A 24585-nucleotide genomic window follows, 5' to 3' on the forward strand; every position below is an offset into this window, starting at 1 on the left:
TTTAGCCCTTCTTACCAAGGGAGGATGTCTTAAACATAATGTGATATTTAAAATGTCTTCTGAGATGCCGACAGACTGATCTGAGAAGAGCGTCCAGAAGGTCTTCCGCTCATAACGCAACTTAAAGCATTTCCTGACGTCCGTCGAAGCAGTTCCTGTAGCCGTGACTCAGCTGTGGCTCAGAGTGAGTTTGGCCGGAAGGGAGGCTGGGAGAGACTGCGGGATGTTTTGGATAAACATGAACAAACCCAGCATGGGCGGTCAAGGTAATGAGCTACAGTAAGCGATTTGTGTCACAGTCCTCCACAGGGATCCTTCTCTGACCAGCAGCTAATGTCTTGGATCTGCCCCAGTGAACACCTTATGATCTAACTGAATCAAGCCATGTTCGCTGATGAGACTCGGAGCTCTCTCTATTAGCTGTCTAGGTTTCTGGACGTCTGTAAAGCTGGATCGTTTGGTCAGTACAGGACAAGATTGAAAGGTGTAAGTTGCATAGATCGCTTGATACTACATGGAATGAATCATATAAGAGAATTTCTCAGGCCTTCAATGTCCCAGGTTAGATGGCAACTGGGAATGGGATACAACTTGTGATTGCAGTAGGCACTAGGGTAGTGGTACGTATACACTTGTACACCGATCAGGCCTAACGTTCTGACCACCTCCTTGTTTCTATGCTCATTGTCCATTTTATCAGCTCCACTTACTGTATAGGTGCACTTTGTAGTTCTACAGTTACAGACTGTAGTCCATCTGTTTCTCTGATACTTTGTTAGCGCCCTTTTACCCTCTTCTTCAGTGGTCAGGACCCCCATGGACCCTCACAGAGCAGGTACTATTTTGGTGGTGGATCATTCTCAGCACTGCAGTAACAGTGACGTGGTGGTGTGTTAGTGTGTGTTGTGCTGATATGAGTGAATCAGACACAGCAGTGCTGCTAGAGTTTTTAAACACTGTGTCCACTCACTGTCCACTCTATTACACTCCTACCTTGTCAGTCCACCTTGTAGATGTAAAGTCAAAACTGCATAAAAACTGTGGGTTTTAAGAAGAAATTTCTTCTTAAGAACCGTTGAATGAATGAGGCCCAGTAATATATGCAAGCAAACACGGCTGCACACTGAATTATCATCACAAGACTGGCATTCTCACCAAAACACTCCAAAGTAGTACTAGTAAACTTTGTCAAATGTGGTAGTTATGTTGCTTTGGTGGTTTGTGGGCAACAGTTTGAGAGTCTGGTGTTGGTATTGAACAGTGTTGTGGTTTTACAGTAGACTTCATTTAATGCAAGGTCATTTCAGTGAGTTGTTAGCTTGCTTGTAGCATGTTTGTAGCAATATTCATATTTTGTGGGCTAAACAAACTCATTATTTAGAGGATTCCTTGACACTCAGGGCAAAACTGTATCAGGTTTACAATACCTTTGTTTACCAAAAGATGAGATAGCAGCAATTTTTGGAAACAGAATTAATTTTTATCATAGAAAAAACCAGCTCGGATCTGTATTCCCCAATATGAGCAAGATGCTGACTACAGAATTAAGAACGACTTCAGGGGTCTAATAACAGCTAAGAGTAAAGCAAATTACAATGTCTTTTTTTATAAATTGATTTTCAAGAAATGCTTTTGACCTGTTAGTTTTAGGTTATACGCTTTCCCACATTTATATTTTGGGACTATTGGAGAGGGCGGGGATAGGAACTGCCCAGGGGAGGTGCGTTGTTGGGCAGGAGGGCAGAGACAGAGGCACGAGTTAATTCAGAGAATAAACTGTTAGAGGACAGCTTTGCTTACCTACAGTGTAGCTGTGGCCAACAACAGCTGGAGAATAAAGCACAACTTATGTGAAAGCTTTGTCTGTTTTAATGGTGAACATCACAGTGATGTTAATAGAGGAGGGGAAGCTCTATAAGATTCTAGCTACGCCACTGGTCAGCTGGACTGTATGTAGGTTTAAACTTAGACTAGTTTTAGCATAGGTACTCAACAAAACTAAGGATTTGTGGTGCAACTGAATTTAGTAAAGGGACAGGTTGACTACCTTGTGTTAACTAGGGATTTTGCAATAGTGATGTGCCATTTGTGGATACATTGGCTCTTTGAGGTGAATGTTGGCAGCAAACTTGTGCTGAAGAGCCGTTATTTTTTTAAGAACTGTCCGATCCTATCACCCTTAACCTGTCCAATCTTATGACCGTTAAACTGTCCGATCCTATCACCCTTAACCTGTCCAATCTTATGACCGTTAAACTGTCCGATCCTATGACCGATAAACTGTCTGATCCTATGACCCTTAAACTGTCCAGTCTTATGACCGTTAAACTGTCTGATGCTATGACCCTTAAACTGTCCGATCTTATGACCGATAAACTGTCTGATCCTATGACCCTTAAACTGTCCAATCTTATGACCGTTAAACTGTCTGATGCTATGACCCTTAAACTGTCCAATCTTATGACCGTTAAACTGTCCGATCCTATGACCGATAAACTGTCTGATCCTATGACCCTTAAACTGTCCAATCTTATGACCGTTAAACTGTCTGATGCTATGACCCTTAAACTGTCCAATCTTATGACCGTTAAACTGTCCGATGCTATGACCCTTAAACTGTCCAATCTTATGACCGTTAAACTATCCGATGCTATGACCCTTAAACTGTCCGATCCTATGACCCTTAAACTGTCCAATCTTATGACCGTTAAACTGTCCGATCCTATGACCGTTAAACTGTCCGATCCTATGACCCTTAAACTGTCCAATCCTATGACCCTTAAACTGTCCGATCCTATGACCTTTAAACTGTCCGATCCTATGACTGTTAAACTGTCCAATCCTATGACTGTTAAACTGTCCGATCCTTTGACCCTTAAACTGTCCGATCCTATGACCCTTAAACTGTCTGATCCTATGACTGTTAAACTGTCCGATCCTATGACTGTTAAACTGTCCAATCCTATGACCCTTAAACTGTCCGATCCTATGACTGTTAAACTGTCCAATCCTATGACATGCTTGAAGTGCGTTCAGTGAAACCTTCACCTGTATCTGACTTCAGGTCTAGAGCCAAATCTAGTAAGAGAGGTGGGATATTTGTTTGACTCTTATCGGTGTATCGGTGTATAAAGCATTAGCAGACTGCATTGTTGCTTGTCATGACGGTATTGTGTAGAGCAGGGGGGTCCAAAATCCAGCAACAGGGGCCAAATGCGGCCCACAGATTTTAACTGGCCCGTGGCTTCTGTTTAAGAGTGTGCTGTAGGTGGCCTGCCAGCCAGTTCATTGCAGTTCTTCCTTTCACCTGATGGTGGCAGCAATAGCGCCATGCTGTGGTAACAAAGTTAGCTAAGGTTTAAGAGCCTTTCTTTTCTGGCTAGACCTACAGCTTAATTTACTGAACCTCATGTAGTCAAGACTACAGCCATGAAGCACAAACTTAACCCTGAGAACTGGCGTTTTTGGTGAGATGTAAATTTGAATACTTTTCCATCGAGAGCCACAGCAAATCTGTGAGCCTCATGTGCCAAAAGACTGTAATGAATGTAATATCAACGGACATTAAACAAAGCAAAGACATTACAATAAATATTCAGGAGGGAGCAGAGAAACTAAAGCAACGGCGGCTTCCTGGGTCTAACAGCACCAGAGCAAATTCGGGAGTTCGGCAAATATTAAACCCTTTATGGCCAAAGAATAACGTGGCTATTTATGCTGTTTAATCTGCTCTTCTCATTTAATGAGGTGATTTCTGAACGTGGCTGAAAACGATGTAACACAATCAAAAATATGTCGATTTTCGTGTAGATTGTCTCACGAATTATATTTTAAAACGAGTAAACACTGCAATAAAAATGTCCTTAAAACATTACAGGTTTTATTGTTACTTTAAACACTTTAATCATTTGTTATAAGCACTTAATCCAAATGGAGCAATCCAACAATAAAAGAAACCTCGTGCATCTTTTACACAGTGATAGGAAACACTGTAATTCATTTAAAGCTCCCATTCTGGGCTGATCGTTTGAAAACTAACTTTGTGAATATTTCGGCCCTCGGGTATTTTGACTTGGCCCTCTTTGAAAAAGGATTGGACACCCCTGGCGCGGAGCTTTGGGGTAACAGGCGATAAACAGCCATGGCCTGCAGTTTGTAGGCTTTTGGATGGATTACCAATACAGCATACACCAGCTTTCCTTCGCTAAGGGTGCACCGTTATGCTCAAAGTGCTGAACAAAGGGCCGTTTCGAAGCTCTTATTGGTGAGATGAGCCAATTTGTAGAGATTTTACCCCCAAACCTGAGTACAAACCCCATGCAGAGCATCCAGTGGTCGTGTTCCTATGTTCAAAACACTGATTTCGATCGAGTTTTGCCTCCAACTTAAAACACAGTGATATAACTTACTGAAATCAGCCTTTTAAATGGAAACCTCTCTGATTTTCAGCATAAATAAATGGATGCTGTTAATAAAGTCATTCAGAGTGGTTTAATGCGAAATGCTTTGTCACAGAGAAACTTGCCGAGTCAGAACCGTTCACAGTGGTGGTGATAGGAACCAGACGTCCACCTCTGAGAGCTCCCTCACAGAAAGTCATTACACGAAATGGGTGAAATTAGGAATATGCTGTCTGGTGTTTTACAGCAGTTTTGTGGTGATTTTTTTGGTCTAAAACGCATTTTTTATCCACTCATGGTGGACGGATACAAGAAGAGGTGTTGTAAGGCAAAATAGTCCCCAAAGAAAACAACCTTTTTCTCCAATTTCACCATTGTTTTGCCTATTTATTACATAAATCAACTCAGGAGACACGGGTAGGGTGCAATGGTGGTTTTGGATAGTAGATAAGACCCCTATATATGTGCTGTAGATAGACATCGCCCTGGTTCCTATAGCCACCACTGTAGAGAACCGAGTCTCTACAACGAGCCGCTTCACATCAAAACCACTCGGGATGACTTTGTTTACATCTCAGCGACTGAATTGCGCAGAAACTTCGAGAAAAGTCGGTGGAATTCCCCTTTGGGTCTGCAAACACGGCACAGAAACGTCCTCACGGACACGTTTAGAAGGAGTGAAGGTCTAGTTTGTGAAGGAATGGCGTGGAAAAAGTTAGCAGCTGTGGATAATGGTGAACGGCGTGCGTTCCCCTTTAAGAAGCCCCTCCTTCTGTCCCCACAGCGGGGGGAGGGTGAGCGCAATCCTGGAACAGCGATTGAAAAAAAAAAAGAAAAAAAAAAAGAAGAAAAAAAAAAAAGAAAGCTCCACCAGCGGACGGTTTCAAGCCCCCCTCCACCTCCCCTCAGTAGAAACTGTGCCTGATTTGTGGCCGATGTTGGAGATGTAACCTAGAGGAGGGGGGAGAAAAAGGAGAAGGAGGCAAAAACACTACGAGGAGGGTAGCTATGGAGATGGAGCACTTTCCTGCCTGCTTTCTTTGACAGGTGTCGAGTAAGGGAGGGTAAAGAAGGAAAAAAGTCTTGAAAGCAGAGTCCAACATGTACGCCAAAGGTAAAGGAGCTGTCGTGCCGTCCGATAGCCAAGCGAGGGAGAAGTAAGTGGAGTTTTTTTGTCCCCCCCTTTTCTTTAACGCTTCTCGCTCACTTACTCGCCAGCGTCTTGTTCGAATTTCCCCGTTCCACCTTAAATGGTTGCAGCAGTTCCAGTCTGGCGCCAGGCGCCACAATGCAACCGCTGCACCATTTAAGGTGGAACGGGGAAATCCGAACTTCAGCCGCTTGAACGTTCGTTACCTGCGCGACCGTTGACCGTTACTTTCTCTCTGCCGAGTTGCTAAGTTCACATAACAAGGCGACTAACTCCTCCAAACTTGTGTTTTTACTTTAGTATTTCTTTGCCAAACCTTGGTTTATTTCGTCTTCACCCCTGGCTCGTGTTGTTTCTCCTCCTTCATCTCCTCATCTTCACTTTTGCCTCACTTTCCTTCCCCTTTCTCCCCAGCTTGTTGTGTATGGCGCTAGCTAACCGTGCTAACGTTAAACCTGACAGGATTTTTGGTTGCAGCCGTCGTTTCTCACAAGTTTCACCCGTTCAGATGTGGCTCCCCATGTCGAGAAGCTGCCCCAGGACGTTTCATCCTCTCCTTCTTTCCTTCTTTCCTCCTGCCGTCCTGGAACAATGCATGAGGATGGATGTATGGATGGATGCTTTGGAGCTTCTCTTTCTCATTCTTCACAATATCATGTCTCGTTTTAAAGGAGAACTTCACGGGTTTTTTCCCCCCACCAAGAATTCCTGCATAATTCAGAGTCTGAGATGTGAGCAAAGTCATTCCGAGTGGTTTGCTGTGAAATGCTCCGCTCTGGAGAAACTTGGGAGTTGGAAAGGTTCACAGTGGTGGTGATGGGAACCAGACGTCCACCTCTAAAAGAAGCTCCCTCAGGGGAAGCTATTATATGAAAGTGGTAACAAATGTTATGAGAGTTTTATGATAGTTTGAGGGTTGAAGAGCGTTTTTCCCCCAGATCTTTTCAGGACAGAGAGGGCCGGCAGGGTTTAGATAGACTTATCAAGATAGACCACTCTTTTACTGTAATCATAAAGACGTGTAGGTTTACGGTTATTTTGGTTCATGCATAAAATGTCTGTATTTGCGTCGTAGACACTCTGACCTCCGGCTCCTATCACCACCACTGTAAAGACATCAGAATTGGTAGGTTTCTCTACAACGAGCCCTTCCACATCAAACCACTCTCAATGACTGTTTACCTCTCAGCAGTTGAATTGTGCAGACGTTTTCATGAAAATCGGTGGATTTCTCTTTTAAAACACGGCAAAACTGTTGCGTCCTAAGCAGCATTGCTCTGAACTCATGCATGTTCTTGTCTTTTAAAGCTGAAGTGGTGCAGAACCACAACAAGCATTTCCCATTTATCGCTTATATCATTACAGCATGCTTTGTCCAGCTTGTCTAGGCATGGCTGTAGATCTTTGGCTGAAGGACGAAGCCTACATTGCCTTCATTGTTGGTATTGTGCTGATCTCCTCCTCGTATCTCAGCTGTGCAACCTGCTTCGCCACCGGTCTAGCACTCATTCAATTCCTCTGGATGTTTTTTTGTATGCATTGCTTGCTTTTTGAGTAGACTTCCACTACTGCTCAGCTGAACGTGTCTAAAGTTAGGCACACTTCGTGGAAATGGATGCTGTGGCTCCATTACGTTTATTGGGAGGGTGCTGAAACTGCAGAAGGAACAAGGGGAAGCATGAGCCGTGATCGAACTTGGAGGGGGTCTGAAAGGTTTTCGGAGAATGTAATTGAAAACCTATTCTTCATTGAGCGTTTTAAATCGGTCACAGTGGTGACATTTTGCACGTGTCTTCTAACACGGGGGAAACGGCAGTGGTGCATATAATTAAGGCCAGCGTAGACTCAACTTCTTGAAAGTGGTCTCGGCGCTTATCAGTTTCATAGAGTTAGGTGCCTGTGAGTTTGAGCTCAGCTGCAGAAACTTGCCAGTTTTATGGTGCTGGGGTCTTTTTCTCCAAAGGTTTATTGTAAAGAAGTGCAGTGGGACAAGTGATAGTTAATCTAAGAAAGTTAAGATGGTCTTAAAGCAGTAACTATTTGAGGAGAGCACCTAGACCAGGGGTGCACACCTCTGGTCCTGGGGGGACGGTGTCCAGCATGGTTTGTTATTTCTCCTTCTCAAACAAACCCACTAAACCTGGCAATCAACAGAGGAGTTGAATTAGGTGTGTTTGATCAGGAAAGGCGCCTAAACTGTGTTGTATTTACAGTTAATAGAGCCATTCTCTCTCCAACTGTTTCAGGAAAGTCATGGGGCCAGTTTCCCAGACCCAGATTAACTTTAAGACAGGACTAAGTGTGCTTGGTAATGCTGAACTGCTGTTGACTTTGCTGTTTGGTTCCAGACTAAGCTTAATCCCTGTCCATGATACCGGCCCACGGTGTTGCAGGCTTTTGTGATTGAAAGTTTTAAGAAGGTCTTAGTCCTCCAGAAAGTCTTTTGGTGATGGAGCGCCTTCCCCTCTTTAAAACAGTGGCGCTCTAACCCGCTGTGTGCTCGACTCTCAGCTTTGAATGTTTACACTTACACACTCCCTTGGTTTACAGATACAGTGTTACCAGTGCCTCCACTCACTAAGCTGGGCTTGGAGATCTGCCCTGAATCATTTAATACGTTGCAGCTAAACATCTCGCAGTGCTATGTAGTTTGTGCTTGGAGAGTTTAACGCTAATTTGCTCCTGGAGGACCATAGCAGATCTACAGAAAGTACACATCGTCACTGTCCAATGAGAAACAAGTATCTCAAATATTGACTTTGCAGGAAAAGGCAAAAAACCCTCTTACCTTTCAGTGTAAGTCAATGTAACGAGATTTTCCTCCAAGTGATTTTAAGGCATTTCTATTGGTCCCTTCATCATAAGATTTTTACACAATGTTAAGGACAGCTGGTGTGTTGGAGGGATGGAAACTAATAATCAACAAGTATGGAGATATGTGGCTTCCACTGAACAGCGACAACATATGTCGAAGTCCTTTTAGAAGTTATTAGAGCTAGAGTGCCAAAAAAATGATTATAAAGCATGTTTTTAGAAAACCATGGATATTTACAACTTGTGTACGATTTGAAACTTCTTTGCATAGAGAACGCTCCCAGTAAACGTGTAAATATCCTTCTATAGCACTTTATACGCTTTGAATCTTTTAGTGCACCCTTGTTTGCCCATCAGCATGCTCATCATATATCGTAGTTGGGGTTGTGTAAGGAACGTAGTAGAGCTGCATTTGAGAGACGTAAAATGTATACATCTCTGGATACCACAGCCTTAAAGAACAGATGTATCAGATAGTGACCTGAACTGCTTTTGACAAATCAGTTCTGCTCGCTTTTTTTCCTTTGCAGGCGCTGCCAGAAGGATGCGGCCTTTGTGTTCATCCTAGAAGTTGTGTCAAACTTCTTGCACCCCCCCTCCCAAGCAGCTTTGCTCCCTCGTCCATGTGTGTTTGCTGAATAATTGATGGAACGGTTGAAAACGTGATTTCCTAACTGTCCCTTTGAAGGGTGGTTACTTGCGGTCCGGCTTCATTCATGTTTAAACACAGGCTTTTGTCAGAGGGCCTCGGGCGACGTGTCAGGTGTGTTCAAGGAGTGTGTTCTGGGGGTGGTTTCTTTGATGTTGGGGGACCCAGTGTGGGGTCCCGTTTTTCAGTTGGAGAACGCCGTCGCGAACACATTGATTAGTACAGTTACACCGCAGGACTTTGGCATCCCAGCCGTCATGACGTGCACTCTAATTTGTCACCGTTCTAATTTCTCATAAACGAAGGATGTCATGTCTCTCCGTGCTCATCCCGACGAACCGATTTCCCTCTCTGTCGTTTTTATAATACGTGGCATATGGCCTCAACTAAGCATGGGGGATGGTGGGTGGTTTGAGGGGGGGGATTGGAGAATAGCGTTTTGTGACTACTGCACCTGGCATTACATTGCAGGCCAAGCATCCTGACCTGTGTTTAATCTTGCCTTGTGTACAAGGTTCCCCGCAGAGAAACAGAGTGTCCAGGTGAAGATGTGGCGAATAGAGGCTAATAGAAATTCTAGTGTCCTATCAGCTGGGTGTCATATTCTCTATTAAGAGTGGGCGATATGGAAATAGTGTCTAGTAAATTGACCTGATTTATAGGCTGGTGTGGATGTCTGATATGTACGTAAGTCAATACACGAACATTTTATACAGCGTACAGATTTTACTGAGAGATGTAGTGTTTGTTTGCAGAGGCTTACCAGTAAAATGAAGAAAAGTACATATATTTTTGCTTGATATCTCAGCGTCACCTAAGGGTTTTGCTCTTTATAGAATATAGTTCAATACAATGAAGTCAAATAAAGCAAAAACAAAAAACACACCAACCAAACATTTGGTTTTGCTGGTGTTTGTGGTGGAGATTCATTGGAATCACGTTGTTATTGGTAGATTTGCTTAATAATATTATCGAGGTTGGACAGATGTTTAGATTTGACAGATATTTCAAACCAGTATGTGATAATGTAATAACGTATTTATTGTACTGTAAAAAGGGGCTACTATGCAATTTATCTGCGTTTTATTCATTTTTATTGCATTTATAACCTTATAGAAATAAATATTTTCAGTAATGCTAATAAACAGTATTGTATATCTCCAACAGTATTGGTACCAGCAGATATGTACACGAAACATATGGGAAATTATGGGAACTGCAGGCCATGGCTGTAGTTTTTTGGGATTGGTGTGATTTGGTTTTTACAATGAACGCATTTGTACTGGAGCTGTAGGTGTAGCTCCAGAACCAAGCCTGCAAGTCCCCGTCAGTGCTTCCATTCTCTAGCCTTCTCTGCACTCAGACTGGCAAAGCTCTCCTGAGGGTAAGGCAGCAAGGGAGGGGGAAGGGGCTGAGGGATTGTTCTGGGTTGTCCCCCCGGGCGACCCCCCGAGCAAGCCTCCATTCAGGCTTTTCGAGCAGCCGCCTAGCTTTGAGTCGGCATGCCGCAGGCTTCCAGACTCCCTCCCGTCTCCGGCATCTCCTCATCATGGCCTTCCCTGCTAGAGAGAATACAGCGTTATGGATTGTGCCGGTTTGCATACCTTCCCACCGATGTTCAGCTATTTGAATTGGAGGAAGAGATGTGGCTGAGAGAGGCTTTTTTTTTTCTCGGCATGCATTTGAATAGGGTTAGTGGATATTTGAATGTGAATTTGAATAGCGCAGGGTATCTGTCTGTATATGAGTGAGGGTGCTTTGTCCAGTACACAATCCCTCTTAAAGCTGGTAGGAAACAAAACATGTTATGCATACATGTATAATAATATTTTACGTATATGTATCGCTGTTGTCGGAATTAAATTTTGACGTTTTTACGTTTTTGACATAATTTGAAATGACTTGTTAGCCTTTACATTGTCTGTGAATTCCACGATGAGTAGACCAAAGACAATGACCCGAACTTGGTTGGGGAGAAATCTGGTTCCATTCACTTGCATGAAAAGTAAAGTAGTTTTTTTCCTTCTCCTGCAAAGTCACTGTTTTGTAAATATTTCCCATTTATTCTATATATGTATTTAGAATAAATAGGTTGAGAAGATTTGTTGTCAAGTTAATGAAGTTGTATGTTCTGGACAAAATATTGTGTAGTTTTTTGGAGCGTATTGCAACACACAGTACACTACATACAATTGTTGCTTAAATTGTGGTGCACTGCCCTAAATATGGTTGATAGTGATGTAATTAACTTGTACAGCACAGCCCAAAATGCAATGTGTGGTTTTCCATGAGATCTGATTGTTTCATTTTCACTTTTTAAGTATAAAACAACAAAAAAAAGCCCATTTACCCACTGCAGTCACTCTTGGTGATTTATCTCTGATCTCCGAACTGAAGTCTCTTGTACCTGACTGGCTTTCAGTCTATTGCTCTAGCTCTCATCTCACTGCCTCTCATCTCTGATACAGGCCTTGTTTCATTGCCCCTTGCCTTCACTTCCATGATGGTGCTACATGAGGTGGCCCCTTGAATCCTCAGCTGAATGAAGGTTGCTGAATAATGTAGTAGGGCCAGGTGCTGGCACCCACCCCTGCCCCTCCTAGATGACACAGGCCTCCCTGCTATGAAAATTTGATCTCTCCTCAGTCCTGGGAATCTACGTTTTGATCTGGAGTCATGTTGCCTCATTGAAGGCTTTGGAGAAATGTTTCAGTGATAAGATCAGGCCTGTTTGGTGAATCTGTAACTAACAGGTATATGGTTTGCTGTTCATTATCGTGATATTAGTTTTTGGCCATATCATACAACTAGGGCTGGGTGATAAAACAATAACGATAATTATCACGATGTAACTTTTCCTTGATAGAGCGATAAGAAAGGTTAGATAAATGTTCGATATGATACACCGTTCTCTCACACTTCGACGTTCTAGCGAAAGCCCTCGTGGCGTTTTCTGCTGCAAGAAAAGCGACAGTACTCTGCCGTCGCCAGGAGTGGGCGCATTTCCGTGTTTTTCGACATGAACAAAGAGGGTGGGGGAGATGAGTAAAAAATGTGTTGCCAAATATATTTTAAAATATACATTCCCTGTTTGAGTGGAGCGACCGGTGATCTGCTCTCCTGTGTCCAAGTCTGAGTGACAAGATCAGTGGCGTAACTGTGCTGTAGTACAGTGAGCTCACCTCTTTGTGTACATCACAAGCCTTAGCAGCGTTAAATCACGTCCGTAACAGCGCTCATTCGTATTTAAGTATTAGTGTATTCCTGAGCAACGAAAGTGGAAGAAAGAATGAGTTCATATGAGTTACAGCACCGATTTAAACAAAAGTAAACTGAGGAAGCTGTGAGGCATTGGAAAGCGAGGGAACACTATGTTTTTGTTTTTAGCAGCTGGCTAACTTGAAGCAACGCTCCGTCACTCGCATAACACGGTGAATTGATGATACTGTAGATCAAACGTGACAGAAAAGCACCACTTGCAGTTTAAATGTAGCTAAAAGGAGGATTCTGTTTGTCTGGTGTGGGAGATACACACTGTATAATACACACTGTTAATACTTTTACATAGCAAGCGTCAAATATATTTTCACTCCTTAAATATAGAGTCACTCCTTAAACTACTCCGATAGAACCGAGAAATCCAGACTTCTGCTAGCTGGTGTCTGAATAACGCGATGTTTAGCACTGTTGTTGGTCGCTTGTTTAGCATTTGTAATGGGATAGCCGGGCGCTCGTCACCAGACAGCTAAAAATAATCCATTCTTTCTTAAATTATGACTATTACAAAAACTGTGGCCCTGCTTTTCCAGCTGGTAAAAACAGCTAATTGGATACTTTCTCCCACTGTCCCATGACAGATTGGTGAGATGTTCCACTGTCTGACGAGTGTTTGTTAAATTTCCGACCATAAAGGATTGTTTAAAACCACGATAAACCACGATTAACCACTCGGGAGCAAAAATCTGCCTTCAAATCTTCAGAGAATTATTTCACATTTGTCGTGATATGTATCGATGTCGAACGATAAGAAATTTTTTTATCACACTAACGTTTTTGGCCATATCGCTCAGCTCTACGTACAGCCCTCATCTGAAGACTCCCATGTCCAGTATAAGGTAACCAGGTTTCCAAATTCTAAAGCGCCCTGCAAAGTGGTGTCTGTGGGCCAGGCGTCCACGTGGCCTGGCATCCGCAGTCTTTTTGAGCGAGTAGTAATTGCAGGAGTCACTCCTGACGGTCACTGGCCTGCAAGTTATTTTCTAGCATAAGGATATAAGGCTGAGTTCACATTACTGGCCGAGTGTTTTTGCTCATATCCAGTCTTTCACGATCATGTTTGTAAGTGATCCACATCTGTCATTTGAGTGACCACGCCTGTGCCCTGGAAGGTCCTGCATGAGCACATTTTAGCATGAAGTTCAAGTCACTCACTGTTGACTCGCTGCCCACACTGGATGATCACCACAGTGATGTACACAGTGACGTGTTAAAAACCCACATGTGAAATTCTGATTCTGACTTGTCTTGTTTTGGTCACATGGCCATGGTAATTATCTAGGATCACATATGAACCTGGCTGGAAACCAGATTTTTGTGATCACAGCTCTAAATTAAGTTTTCTTTTTTTTCCCCTAATGTTTAGATAAAACAGTTGCATTTCTTCCAGTCCCTTACTGCAGTGTTAAGGGCTGGTTTACGTTTTGAAGGATATCTTCAGTCTTTTTCTTGTTCAGAGTTGCCTTGTGTGGAGTTGCTGTAGAGTTTCTAAGTCGAAATAACTTCTCTGAAACACAGAAGTGCCTGTTATAGGTGTTCCTTTATATTTTGCACTAAATGTACCATTAGTCATGTTTACATGCAGCTGGATAATCCATTAATAATATGACTGATGGCTCAATCTGAATAGGATACATCCATTTATACACCTCAGTCGGAATAGACTAGTCTGATTGAGGCCAATTGGAATACAGTATGTAGTTTCTATCCGATTGAACGAGGTGGGTAATCCTGTAAATAATCAAATAGAACAATAATAACCATGTAAACTCCTGTGTTTGTTTACATACCTTAACAGAAAGCTTAAGTACATTCTGCGCACGTGTGTCACGTTAGAGCGAAAGTTTATAGTGGTCAGAGGGGTGGGAGCAGAAACTGGTCTGCAGAGGAGACGAAGTTTATGCTCTGGTCTTTAAAAGACGGCAGTGGGACGGACGTCCAGCTTATGTGTCTCAGAACACGACGTCTTCCTCTCAGCCTTCTTTAATAAGGACACGTTAGGTACGTTTTCCTGAGTCTGACCATTTTAAAGCAGTTAAAAACACAACAGTGCCAACTGAACTCGTCTCACTCTGACTGGACCTCACGTAATGTTCTCCGTCATTGCTATTTCTGAGCTAAGTGCTGCTCCACGCGTGAACGTCACTTTGGATCAGATTACTTTACTTTCCATCAGATTGTTGAGTAGAGCGTGCATATAAACACCTCGGTCTTAATCCGTCATCGGATTCTTTGTCTTCGCATGTAAACGTAGCCATTGACTGACCTGAGAATGGGTTTTCCTTTTCACAGGTCCAGTTAGTTCTTAAAAGATCTTAGACGTGGTGTTTGCATCATGCAGTTCTGATCAACAACACAGCAGACCCCCAACGCCATTGGTTGCTCTGTAACTACAGGAGCTTTTAGAGTGGGGTTTTGTTTTTTGCTTGAAGCTTTCATCCCGAGTTTTATGGCGGTCGTTAAGTTCCCCCTCCATCGTATCTCTGTGGGAGGCGTTTGCCATTCTGGTCACTCTCCCGCACCTCTGCTGTGTGCGTGTGTGAAACTCCATCCTGTCTGTTGTCTGCTGCCTTATCAACACAGCCATTGACCAACTGATCAAAGAACTCTCCACAGTTATTTACGACTTGCCATTGTTCGAGTCATTTTCTAATGAAGGAAGACACATACCGTCCATTCACTGAAATTAATTCAAGGATCTAGAACTGTGAATGGGGACAGGAGGGGCAATCTAGAACAGTTTGGTAGGGGGGAGAACATTCTAGGATCTCCCCGCAATCGCACACAGGTACAACACACTAACCAACCTCTTGGATTTGTTAGTGTTTGTTGTTAAATTCCAGATTTTTGGTCAAACTCTGGTTCTGCCTTGTAACAAATAATCACGTCTACTTTAAAGACTACATTAGTTTTACGCTCGTCTCCAAGACAAACATTTTTCTTGCTTTTAACATAAGTGACCTTGAGCTGTCTGACGTGCTTGGCGCCGCATTATTGTAGAGACATGTCTACAGACTCCATGGCCCTTGCTGCTCTTTGCAAAGACCTATTCAGACTTTTCAGGACGTTGGTGACCAGTCTGAACACGCAGACACAGAGAGTGCAGTGGCAGTTTGACTGTTGTGTAGAACGTTGCTCAGATGCTTCCAAAACACTTTAAACTTTATGAAATGACCCTTCAGATCATCTCTGCGTCAAGGCTTTTGGAGCGTGCACACTGAGCGTTCTTCTATGCATGCACCGCAGCCGGGCAAAAAGCTATGTTCCTTCAAAAAAAAAAAAGAAAAAGAAATTGTGTGCATCTCTGGCTGCAATTTGGCCATGAGAGGAACAGCTATTTTCTCCACAGATGGAAGCAGGGAGGAGAGAGCAGGGCAGTGCTACAGCCTCAGCCACGGTATGCCGGAGGCAGGGTAATTGCCGGCCCGAGCCGCTGAACAACAGACGTAATGACTGGGAGAAAATGATGGGGAAAAAAATGCTGATCGGCACAACCACTCCTGATGTGCTTCCTTTGGTTGTTGGGGTGTCCCTCTTCTATGATGCAAACGGGCCTCGGATGAGGACCGTCGTGTTGTTGCCGGAATGGATGGGGGTTTCGGTACTAATGTTTCTGGTTTGCATGCATGAATGTGGTCAACACTCTTCAGTTTAATGCCCGGGCTGCCTTGAGCTCTGTGAACGTTTCAGAAGTCTTTGTAATTGTTTACAATCCCTCTTAAGAATAAAGATGCCTAAAAGATTCTTTGGAGCAGCGTCGGTTAACTTCTGGTTCCTTAAAGAACTTTTAAACATGCAGTTCTGAAAAGAACCAGTTTTTTTGAAAACCAGAAGTGTGAAGAGCCTTTTTAAGATTTAACTAATTAAAATGCCTGGCTTGTTGCATCCTAAGGCTTTGTTGTTTAGTTACTATATGGCCTATTTTGGAAACGAACTTTGTTTCCATTCTTATGCTATAGAAGTTGTGTGATAAACGTTTTCTGGCTGATAAAGAGGTGAAAGGCAGGTATTGTCACAGAACAATGTCAAGCCAAGAGTTATTTATTTAATTTTTGTTTAAAACCTGTACTTTTTTTTTTTTTTTTTTTTTTTTTGCACAGGTTGCTTTCATGATATTATTAATATAATATGGTATATTGAGATATTTGAGTCTGGACTTCCTTCTTCAGCAGAGGTTTAGGGCAAATGTAAGGCATTTTCATCTTCAGGCATAATGATGTGTCTCCCTCTTTCTCTCTCTTTCTCTCTTTTTACAGGTTAGCTTTATACGTCTATGAGTACCTGCTACATGTCGGCGCTCAGAAATCAGCACAGACCTTCCTGTCTGAGGTGAGTCTGGTCGAGCTGTTTTTCACAGTAGGAATCGCATTATCCTGCCTTTGTGTTGCCTGGCATGCAACAGGCATCATAATGGCAGTCGAACCCTCAGGTCAAGAACACTTATGCAATCTAGCATGCTCCCAGATATTTGCCTCCTTTAGCAGTAAATAAAACCCCCGTAGATACGGCTGCCTGTGAAAACGATAACAGCACATTAATTGCAGGTGAAGTTAATTAACTCGAATTTGCCCAATCGCCGCATCAGTGGTTATTGCCTGTAACGGAAAACGTTTGATTGGATGTCATAATTCAGCGAGTTGTGCCAGTGTGCATTGAATGAAATCAAGGTTTTAGCCATGACTGAGTGATATGCATTCTGTACTGTACAGGGTATGCATACTGTAGATATCTCTCTTCAGGGTTTTGTCAGATAACGATGCTGCACACTATGATTCAGTAGCTAACTCTACTTGTACTGTTCCTCTGAGGAGTAATGTGAGCAACGTCTGTTCTAATGTTCTCCGTTGTGTTTGTGATTTACCTTATCAACCTGAGGATGTACACTACAGGCCAACAGGCCAAGAGTTTACAAAAACCAGTGTTTTTTTGTTTTTTTTTAAAGGTTAAAAAACATTTTAGCAAATTGCTGCCGATCAACCGAGCATTTACTGACGTCTAGTTTTACCAAAGAATATTTTTTTCAGAAGTCTTTTGCTGTTAACTCAAAGTTAACAAATCAAAGTGGTACTTTTCAAAGTTGTACTTTCTTATTTGCTTGGACATATTAAGTTTGGTTGTTCTTATCATTTAAAAGGGCAAAATATCTATCTGTGTGTGCGTGTGTGTGTATGTATATGTGTGTGTGTGTGTGTGTGTGTGTGTGTGTGTGTATATATATATATCTCAGTACTGTGCGAAAGTCGTAGGCACCCAAGACACATTTTCAGAATCTGTTTATTTCTGTACTGTGTTTATTTGCTGAGAAGTGTTAATATTTGAATAAACAGTGTTTATAGAATATTAATATTCATAGTGTTCAATTTCTCTGTGTGCTGCAGCATGCTGCGCATTATTCTTTCATTGGTAAAATAAAAAAAGGTATCCACTTGAAATCTGGCTTGAAATTTAATTACACTGAGAAAGTAAAGTCTTATGGATAAATAGACAATTATTTAATAAATCTGTCAATATATATAAATAAATAAAATGTGTAGCAATTTTATGGATGTTAGTGTGTTTGTTTAACAATTTCTAAGTCTCTCCTCGAGGAAGCCCAGTATTATATGTAGTTAAAAAGCAGCTCCTGGTTTGACCAATCAGTGCTCAGTAAATTGAGCTCATGATGTAATTGATGATATTAACGAGTCTCTGTGGCGGCTGTGAAGGTGTCAAGGAAAAATATGGACCCAAGAAATTCTTGTTACTTTTTATTGTTTTTATGTTTATTGAATTATGAATACGACTTTATTCTAATGTATACTGTGATAAACTCACTGCTGAGGGAAACTGTTTAAAGTTTTGCTTAGATGCCTAAAACTTTTGCACAGTATTTTTTGTGCGTGTGAACATTGATCATTTTACACAGGTAGGCCAAGGCGGTGTTAGGAGTCTTGCCCAAGGACTCTTATTGGTATATTGTAGGGTGTTTGCCTAGGTGGGGATTGAACCCCAGTCTACAGTGTAGAAGGTAGAGGTGTTAACCACCACACTAACCAACCACAATCATGATGAATTGACCAAAATAAATGGACAAAATGATCTTGGAAAAAATTCTAGTTCCTTTGACTTACATTAAAAGTCCAGTACTTTTTTCCTTCTGTGAAGTTATCGCTTTGGAGATGCAATGTTTTGTTCCGACAACAGTGATGCATATCTTTCGGGGTTTTTCTTTTTTAATACTATATTTTCAGCAAATATTTGCTGGAACTACTATGACTTTGAAGTCATTGTGCATCCCTACTCTAAACATCTTTTAATATTTGATTATGTTACTGTGCACCAGGGGCAGAGGAATTTATATTAACCGATAAGAGCATGGCATGTTTTCCCACCCCTTTGTACTCCTGCGCCTCCTGTACTACCAGGATTTCGGCCTCCTTCTCCAGTGCATGCGCAATTTGCGAATAGCTTTCTATGAATGGCTGCAGACAGACTCTAATTCCATGTTCGTTTTGGAAAGCATGCTTGTGATGATCCATTCAGATGGCGGTGGTTAGTCACGTGCCGCCCACAGTTATTTACCGGCTCAATATCTTGTCACTCAAAAACGCATCATGGACGACTTCCGGTTAACATTGCCTTTAATATTGGGGTGATTTGGATTGTTTATACATTCCTAATGTAGCACACCCGATTCAGCTGATCAGACCTTCATGACCATGTGAGTCGGGGAATTACGTGGATCTGATTAGAGCTGCAAATCAGTCGGGCACCTGCTGCAGGCATTTAGTCAAAACCTTTTGTCTTATGTTAACAAACATAGAAGGATGTGGATGCTTTGGTATGAGGCTTGAGGCACGTTTTTTCTGTTGTCTTCAATTGGAGAGACGCGTGCTGCTCGCTGTTTTTGTGCGTTTCTCGCTGTTTTCTGTTGTTTCTGTGCTAACCAATCAGTTCAAGGGTATATTTGGCCTTTCTAGTTGTAATAGATGAGGTTTAGGGTTGACGGTGCGCCTCACGTTTTTGTGACCCCTCCCCGGGTGTTTAAAATGTTTACTTAGTTGGTTTAAAGTTGGTCACTTTCTGCCTTTCGTGTACCAAGTAATATACAGTTATTTGGCCTAGGAACTGTTTACTCACCTCTGAGTCAGAGGCATCTTTGCACCGTGCCAGTGTTTTCTACACTTGCGCCTCAAAAAAATCACCACAGCAAACCGGTCAGATTTTTATCAGGCCTGTTGGAAGTGTGACAAGGTGAAATTGACTGATAATGTGTTCTTAACCTTAAGATCCACTCCAGTAATCCTCTTTTGGGGTGCAGTGAACAAACCTCTGGATCTCGATCATATATATAATTTTTTTTCTGGGTACATTTTCCTGTTTAATCATCCATGTATAATGGTTATAATAGGTTAATTCTGTTCACACACAGGCTGGTCCTTCTGCTCACCCATTACGAAAGGGAGATTATGTGTTTAATGAGTGCAGCTCTGGCCCTTTCTGCACATATACAGGAGAAGAATGGGGGGAAAATGCAGTTTGGAGTTGAAACTTCCCTCGATAGCCTCAGCACTTGTCCACTGGCTTATATTCTAAGTGTTGTTGAATTAAGTTTTCAATTTTAGGTTTTCTTTCCTCTTCTAGGTAAAGAAATAGTCCACAGTAAATGACTGAACTTTGATAGATGCGGCAGATAGAGATTAAGTTGGAAATGACCGAGGAAGGTAGCCCTGACTTTGTAACATGTATTGGAAAGTGCTTGTGTTGTGGACAGAGAAAGATCAGAAGCTGAGTTGGTCGGTTCAGGGAAAGAATAAGACGGTATGTTTTGTCTGTGTTGGTTCGAAGAGTGGCTGAATGAAACACGACACAGTGAGGAGTGTGTTCGGACCTCCTTTAACCAGTTATTCTCCAGGGTATATTTCGGTTTTCACATCTGAATTTACATACCCAAATCCTAAGGCAAATTATTCAGTAACTGCATGACATATAAGTGTAAAGTTTTGTTTTTTGTAAAAGCTCCCCTAAAATTAGGAAATGTGTTTTATGATCATAAACATAATGCCATGTGCTTACAATTTACCGCTAAAAGCCAAAATTCTTAGACACTTGGTGTGTGTGTGTGTGTGTGTGTGTGTGTATATATATGTGTGTATATATATATATATATGTATGTATGTATATATAATATATAAAATTTAAGTTTCAGGCCTTTTTTTCTCTCCTGTGGGCCACCTTTTCCACCTTGAGCCTTGATTTCTGAATCTAGTGTTTAAGACAGCCTTTAAGTTGTGGTTGTGAAGTCACAGCTCATGGAGGTTTGGTTGCCCCTGATTGGTCTAACAGTGGCAGTTCACAAGCTCTGTGTTTATAAGGGTAAATTTCCCCACTTAAAAAGTAAGACAATGTTTTTGATAATATAGGCTATCTTTTTTTTTTTAATTGCAGCTCTTTGCGATTTGAAATTGCACTCTGTTAAATTGTGATTTTAATATAAAAAGATTAATCGTTCAGCCCTAGTTGATGTCATCTCTCTCTTTCACTCCCTTCTGTTTCAGATCCGGTGGGAGAAGAACATTACTCTAGGAGAGCCCCCAGGATTCTTGCATTCATGGTGGTGGTACGTCCTACTGCTTTACTTTCTCCCCTCCAAACATTGTGGAACCTGATGATGATGATTATTTTTTCTGATATTGATTATAGCCATTGATTTCTTAATCCCTGGAGAAATGTATTTCTCAGCACCTGTGTACAGCTTTGCGCCTGCTGCTGATATCTGAATAAAGAGGTTACAGCCAAACAAATGAGCAGATAAAGTCAACGATATCTTTCACTGTCACTTCCACGGGTGAAGCCTGTGTCTTTATACACTGTGTCCATTCCTTTATTTGTCTTTCACAGCGTTTATGCTGAGCGTAGTCCGGCGAAGGAGTGGAAATCTCTGGCCTCACCATTAGATTCAATTATGATTCTTTGGGAAGCCATTCAGCACATCAGGAAATCTCAGATTTCACTATGATTCGATTCCGCTGTGATTCTTCAGGAAGTGATTCAGTGCGTCACGAAATCTCAAATTTCCCCACAGTTCAGTTGGATTTGATTACAGTCTTTTGAAAACAAATTGACGTCTGAAAACTCATGTTGTGGTCTGAGTTTAAAGTATAAAAGCATGTGGATTATCCACACAGTAGTGTATTATTGGGAGTTTTTTTTCCTTTTTGGACTTTATTTTTGAAATTTTTTTTTTTTAAATTTTATTTGGGCCAAGAAAAAAGATGGTCTACTTTATTGAGTTTCATTAGATGCAGTTGTGATCGATTATAATGTTCCAAAATTGGTGCAGTTGATTCGCTGACCTTCAGATAGATCCATCATGATAAGTGGATGCATTTTTTGCACCCCTTAGTCCAGTGCAAAACGTCCAGCTTGTCATCAGAAGGTGGCCTGTCTGTGACCAGTAGCGCTGGCTGGTTCCCCAGGTCAGCTGGCTCACCAGAGGCAGTGTCTGCTGGGTCTTTTTGGCTGCCTCTCCTGCCCTGCCCCCTGAAAACAAAAGCCCCAGATGGTGTGGTGAAGGCGGAGCCCGCCTCATTCTCACCCCCGCCAACCTTTGTCTCTGGCCATGTCCTTTTGTTTCTGGCGAAGGACCCCGAGCGGATTAACTCTTTGCATACCACTCTCCATTGTGTTCCGTGACCAAATCCCCACCTCCCTGCTGTGAGTGTTTTTTTTTTTTTTTTTTTCCCCCCCTTGTCCTCAGTCTGGCCCTCATTGGGTTTAGGCTGGGTGGCTGGCAGGGTCAACAGCCTATAGGTCTGCATAGGTTACTGAGGGACAAGGAGGGAATACCCTGGAAGCAGTGTCCTATTAAAGGTGCCCCTCAATCATTTCTGCACAGATCAATTGCTGCTGCTACTGACCGCTCACTTAACCTTTATTTCTTTTGGCTTAATTAAGGGTTTGAGCCTATTGATTGCCTCCTGATTGGCCTGCTAGTGTACTTAAATGAAAGGTTCATAAAAAAAAAAAAGATTTAAATAATTAGTCACCTGCCACAGTCATCATTGTCTGAGACTTTGCTTGTGACGTCACTATAGATATTTTGTTGCTCTCTGTTTAAAATTGTGAAAACATTTCATTTAAACTGGAGGTTTATATTATTATAGCTCTGGTTCAGTTCTAATATCCAAGTGTTCATATTTCACCCTTATGACACTGATAACATTTTAATAAAAAGTAATAGCCTGTGATTTGTTAACTTGTGTTAACTTGTTTAAACTTGTTATTGGTAAAAACAGGGCTGGGTGATGCCAACAAGCTGATGATATGATAGTCATCACAAGTATGTCACAGTTATGTAAGGATGCATCACATCTTGGTGATTAATACTGGAAACCAATTCCCAAGTAATGGTACACATCCAGCTTCTTTGCTGCAGGAACTGTACCTTTGGGAATGTTAAGCAAAGCCGAGTGTAGAAGCTGTAGAATGAGCCTTAAGAAGTTTACTGGTCTTTTTAAGCTTATCGAGTAATCATAGTGTCTGTACCACAAAAGCTATTGTTTGTGTAGCCATGAGGTTTCCTGCAATGATGAGTGACTTACTGTAGCAACATCAGCATCTGTTCAGTCCTGGTACTGGTATCTAGACAATGTCAGGCAGTTTTCTGCTGTTATTATTGTTCATTCCTGGTTAACCGTTTCACATCGGGGTTGAGAGCAGTGGGTACAGTGCTGCACCATACCTGAATTCAGTGTTTGCCTGAGGGAGTCTCCAGTATGTCTCATGGAAATGAAGAGACACAACACTTGCTACCATACATATGCAAAAGACAACTGTAAACTCCATAGAGGAAGGGATGTAGGGATATTAGCCTGCTTTGTCCCCTGTTGTTTCCTGCCTTCAGGAGCTGGGCTTAGTGACCTTAGATTGAGCCGAGCGCAAAAAGAGGAGTAATTGACATGAAAATGCAGCTCCTCCAATTAGCATTAGAGCTATTCTTTTAGCTTGGCCCATTGTTCAGTTGTTAAAGAAGCAACCGTTGTGTCATTGAGGCAGCCTGCAGGGAGCGTTTTGAGCTTAGCCTGTGGGAATATAGCGGCTGGGGAGTTAAGCGCACAGAAACTGATGGCGTAGTTTTTATATTCTAAGCACGGCTGCATGAAACTGTTTACTGGACCGTTTGTTAGTATTGAGATTGTATTGCCGCATTTGTGAAGAGTGAAATAAGCTATGCAGTGTATTTAAAAAGATCAGCAGAACTGCGACCTGTGACATAAAGATGTTTTTATTTTTATCCAAATCATTTACTTTGAAACACGCCCACAGAGACATATCTGGAACTTATTGGTCGAGATATTCACAGTGCAGTGAAAACAATTTGATTAGTAGATGGCTCATTTGCATATTGCAGGTTCTGTGATTTTGGACTTGCAAAGGCCAGTATCACATCAGCTGTTTACAAACTAAATTTTATGTGTTTGTGTTGGAATATTTTGCTGCTGATCTTGTGAAAGGCTGGCTTTACATGATGAAACTTCTATGCAACTTTGGCTGTTTGAAACCTACGTGAAACTGAATTGCACTTGGGTTGCAAATGTAAAGCTTCCTGCAACTCTTTTGAGACTCACCCACAACTGTTGGAACAAGTTTCATGAAATCAGAATACAGATAACGTGATCATTTTAAACGACATACTTTTAAGCGATTGTATAAGCGAATGGACAAGGAAATAAAAGAGAAGGTGGTTTATTGAAGGGTTATAAAAGTAGACCACAAGTAGATCAGGGTTGGGAGGTTTTCGTTTGATCAGTTATCCAAGCCTTGACAACAGATGTGAGTTTTCAAAGCTAACATTTCTGTAAACAGCTGGTTTAACTAGCTGGCTAACAGTAACCGCTCGTTCGCCTGGAGTTATGAGGTTCTGTCTGCGTTGTGAGTAGATTGGAGATCTACTTCAAAGACTTTGCGTTCCAGCTAGCAAAACTGATGTTTAGGACACATGAAAATGACGGACACCATGAATTTATTCAAAATGTACAATATTAAAATTCTATTAAAATTGTAAATGAGGTTTTATTATTATTATTTTTTGGGAACAGGTCAAATGTAGAAAGAAGCATCTGATATTAAGAAGTCACTTTCTGCTTGGAATTGTAAGGTTTTATCTGACAAACCATGACAAGAAGCAATAATTTTAAAGGAACGCAAACAGTTTAATCATGTTTTGAAACATAAAATTAATGTTGTAACATTGTCTACCTGTGTCAAAGTTCAGTTAAACGCTTTTTATGGCATTTATCGTATTTTATTGTTTT

At 41.8% G+C, this 24585-nt stretch overlaps 1 protein-coding gene across 4 annotated transcripts in view; it reads left to right on the forward strand.

Moving 5' to 3' along the window:
• The first annotated feature begins 5283 nt into the window (after positions 1–5283).
• The window catches only part of zgc:110158 (uncharacterized protein LOC553590 homolog), a 96782-nt gene continuing 77480 nt past the window's right edge, over positions 5284–24585 (forward strand). For 2 of the 4 annotated variants that reach the window (XM_017700274.2, XM_017700277.2), the window contains exons 1-3: positions 5286–5557; positions 16546–16618; positions 20827–20888. In XM_017700274.2, the coding sequence (XP_017555763.1) occupies positions 5502–5557; positions 16546–16618; positions 20827–20888 (191 nt within the window). In that variant the 5' untranslated portion in view covers positions 5286–5501. Of the gene's footprint in view, positions 5558–16545; positions 16619–20826; positions 20889–24585 lie in introns of all 4 variants that reach the window. The other 2 variants (XM_017700273.2, XM_017700275.2) reach the window with 2 other exon arrangements.

This window comes from Pygocentrus nattereri, chromosome 2 (assembly GCF_015220715.1).
Source record: "Pygocentrus nattereri isolate fPygNat1 chromosome 2, fPygNat1.pri, whole genome shotgun sequence".
Lineage (NCBI taxonomy): Eukaryota > Metazoa > Chordata > Actinopteri > Characiformes > Serrasalmidae > Pygocentrus > Pygocentrus nattereri.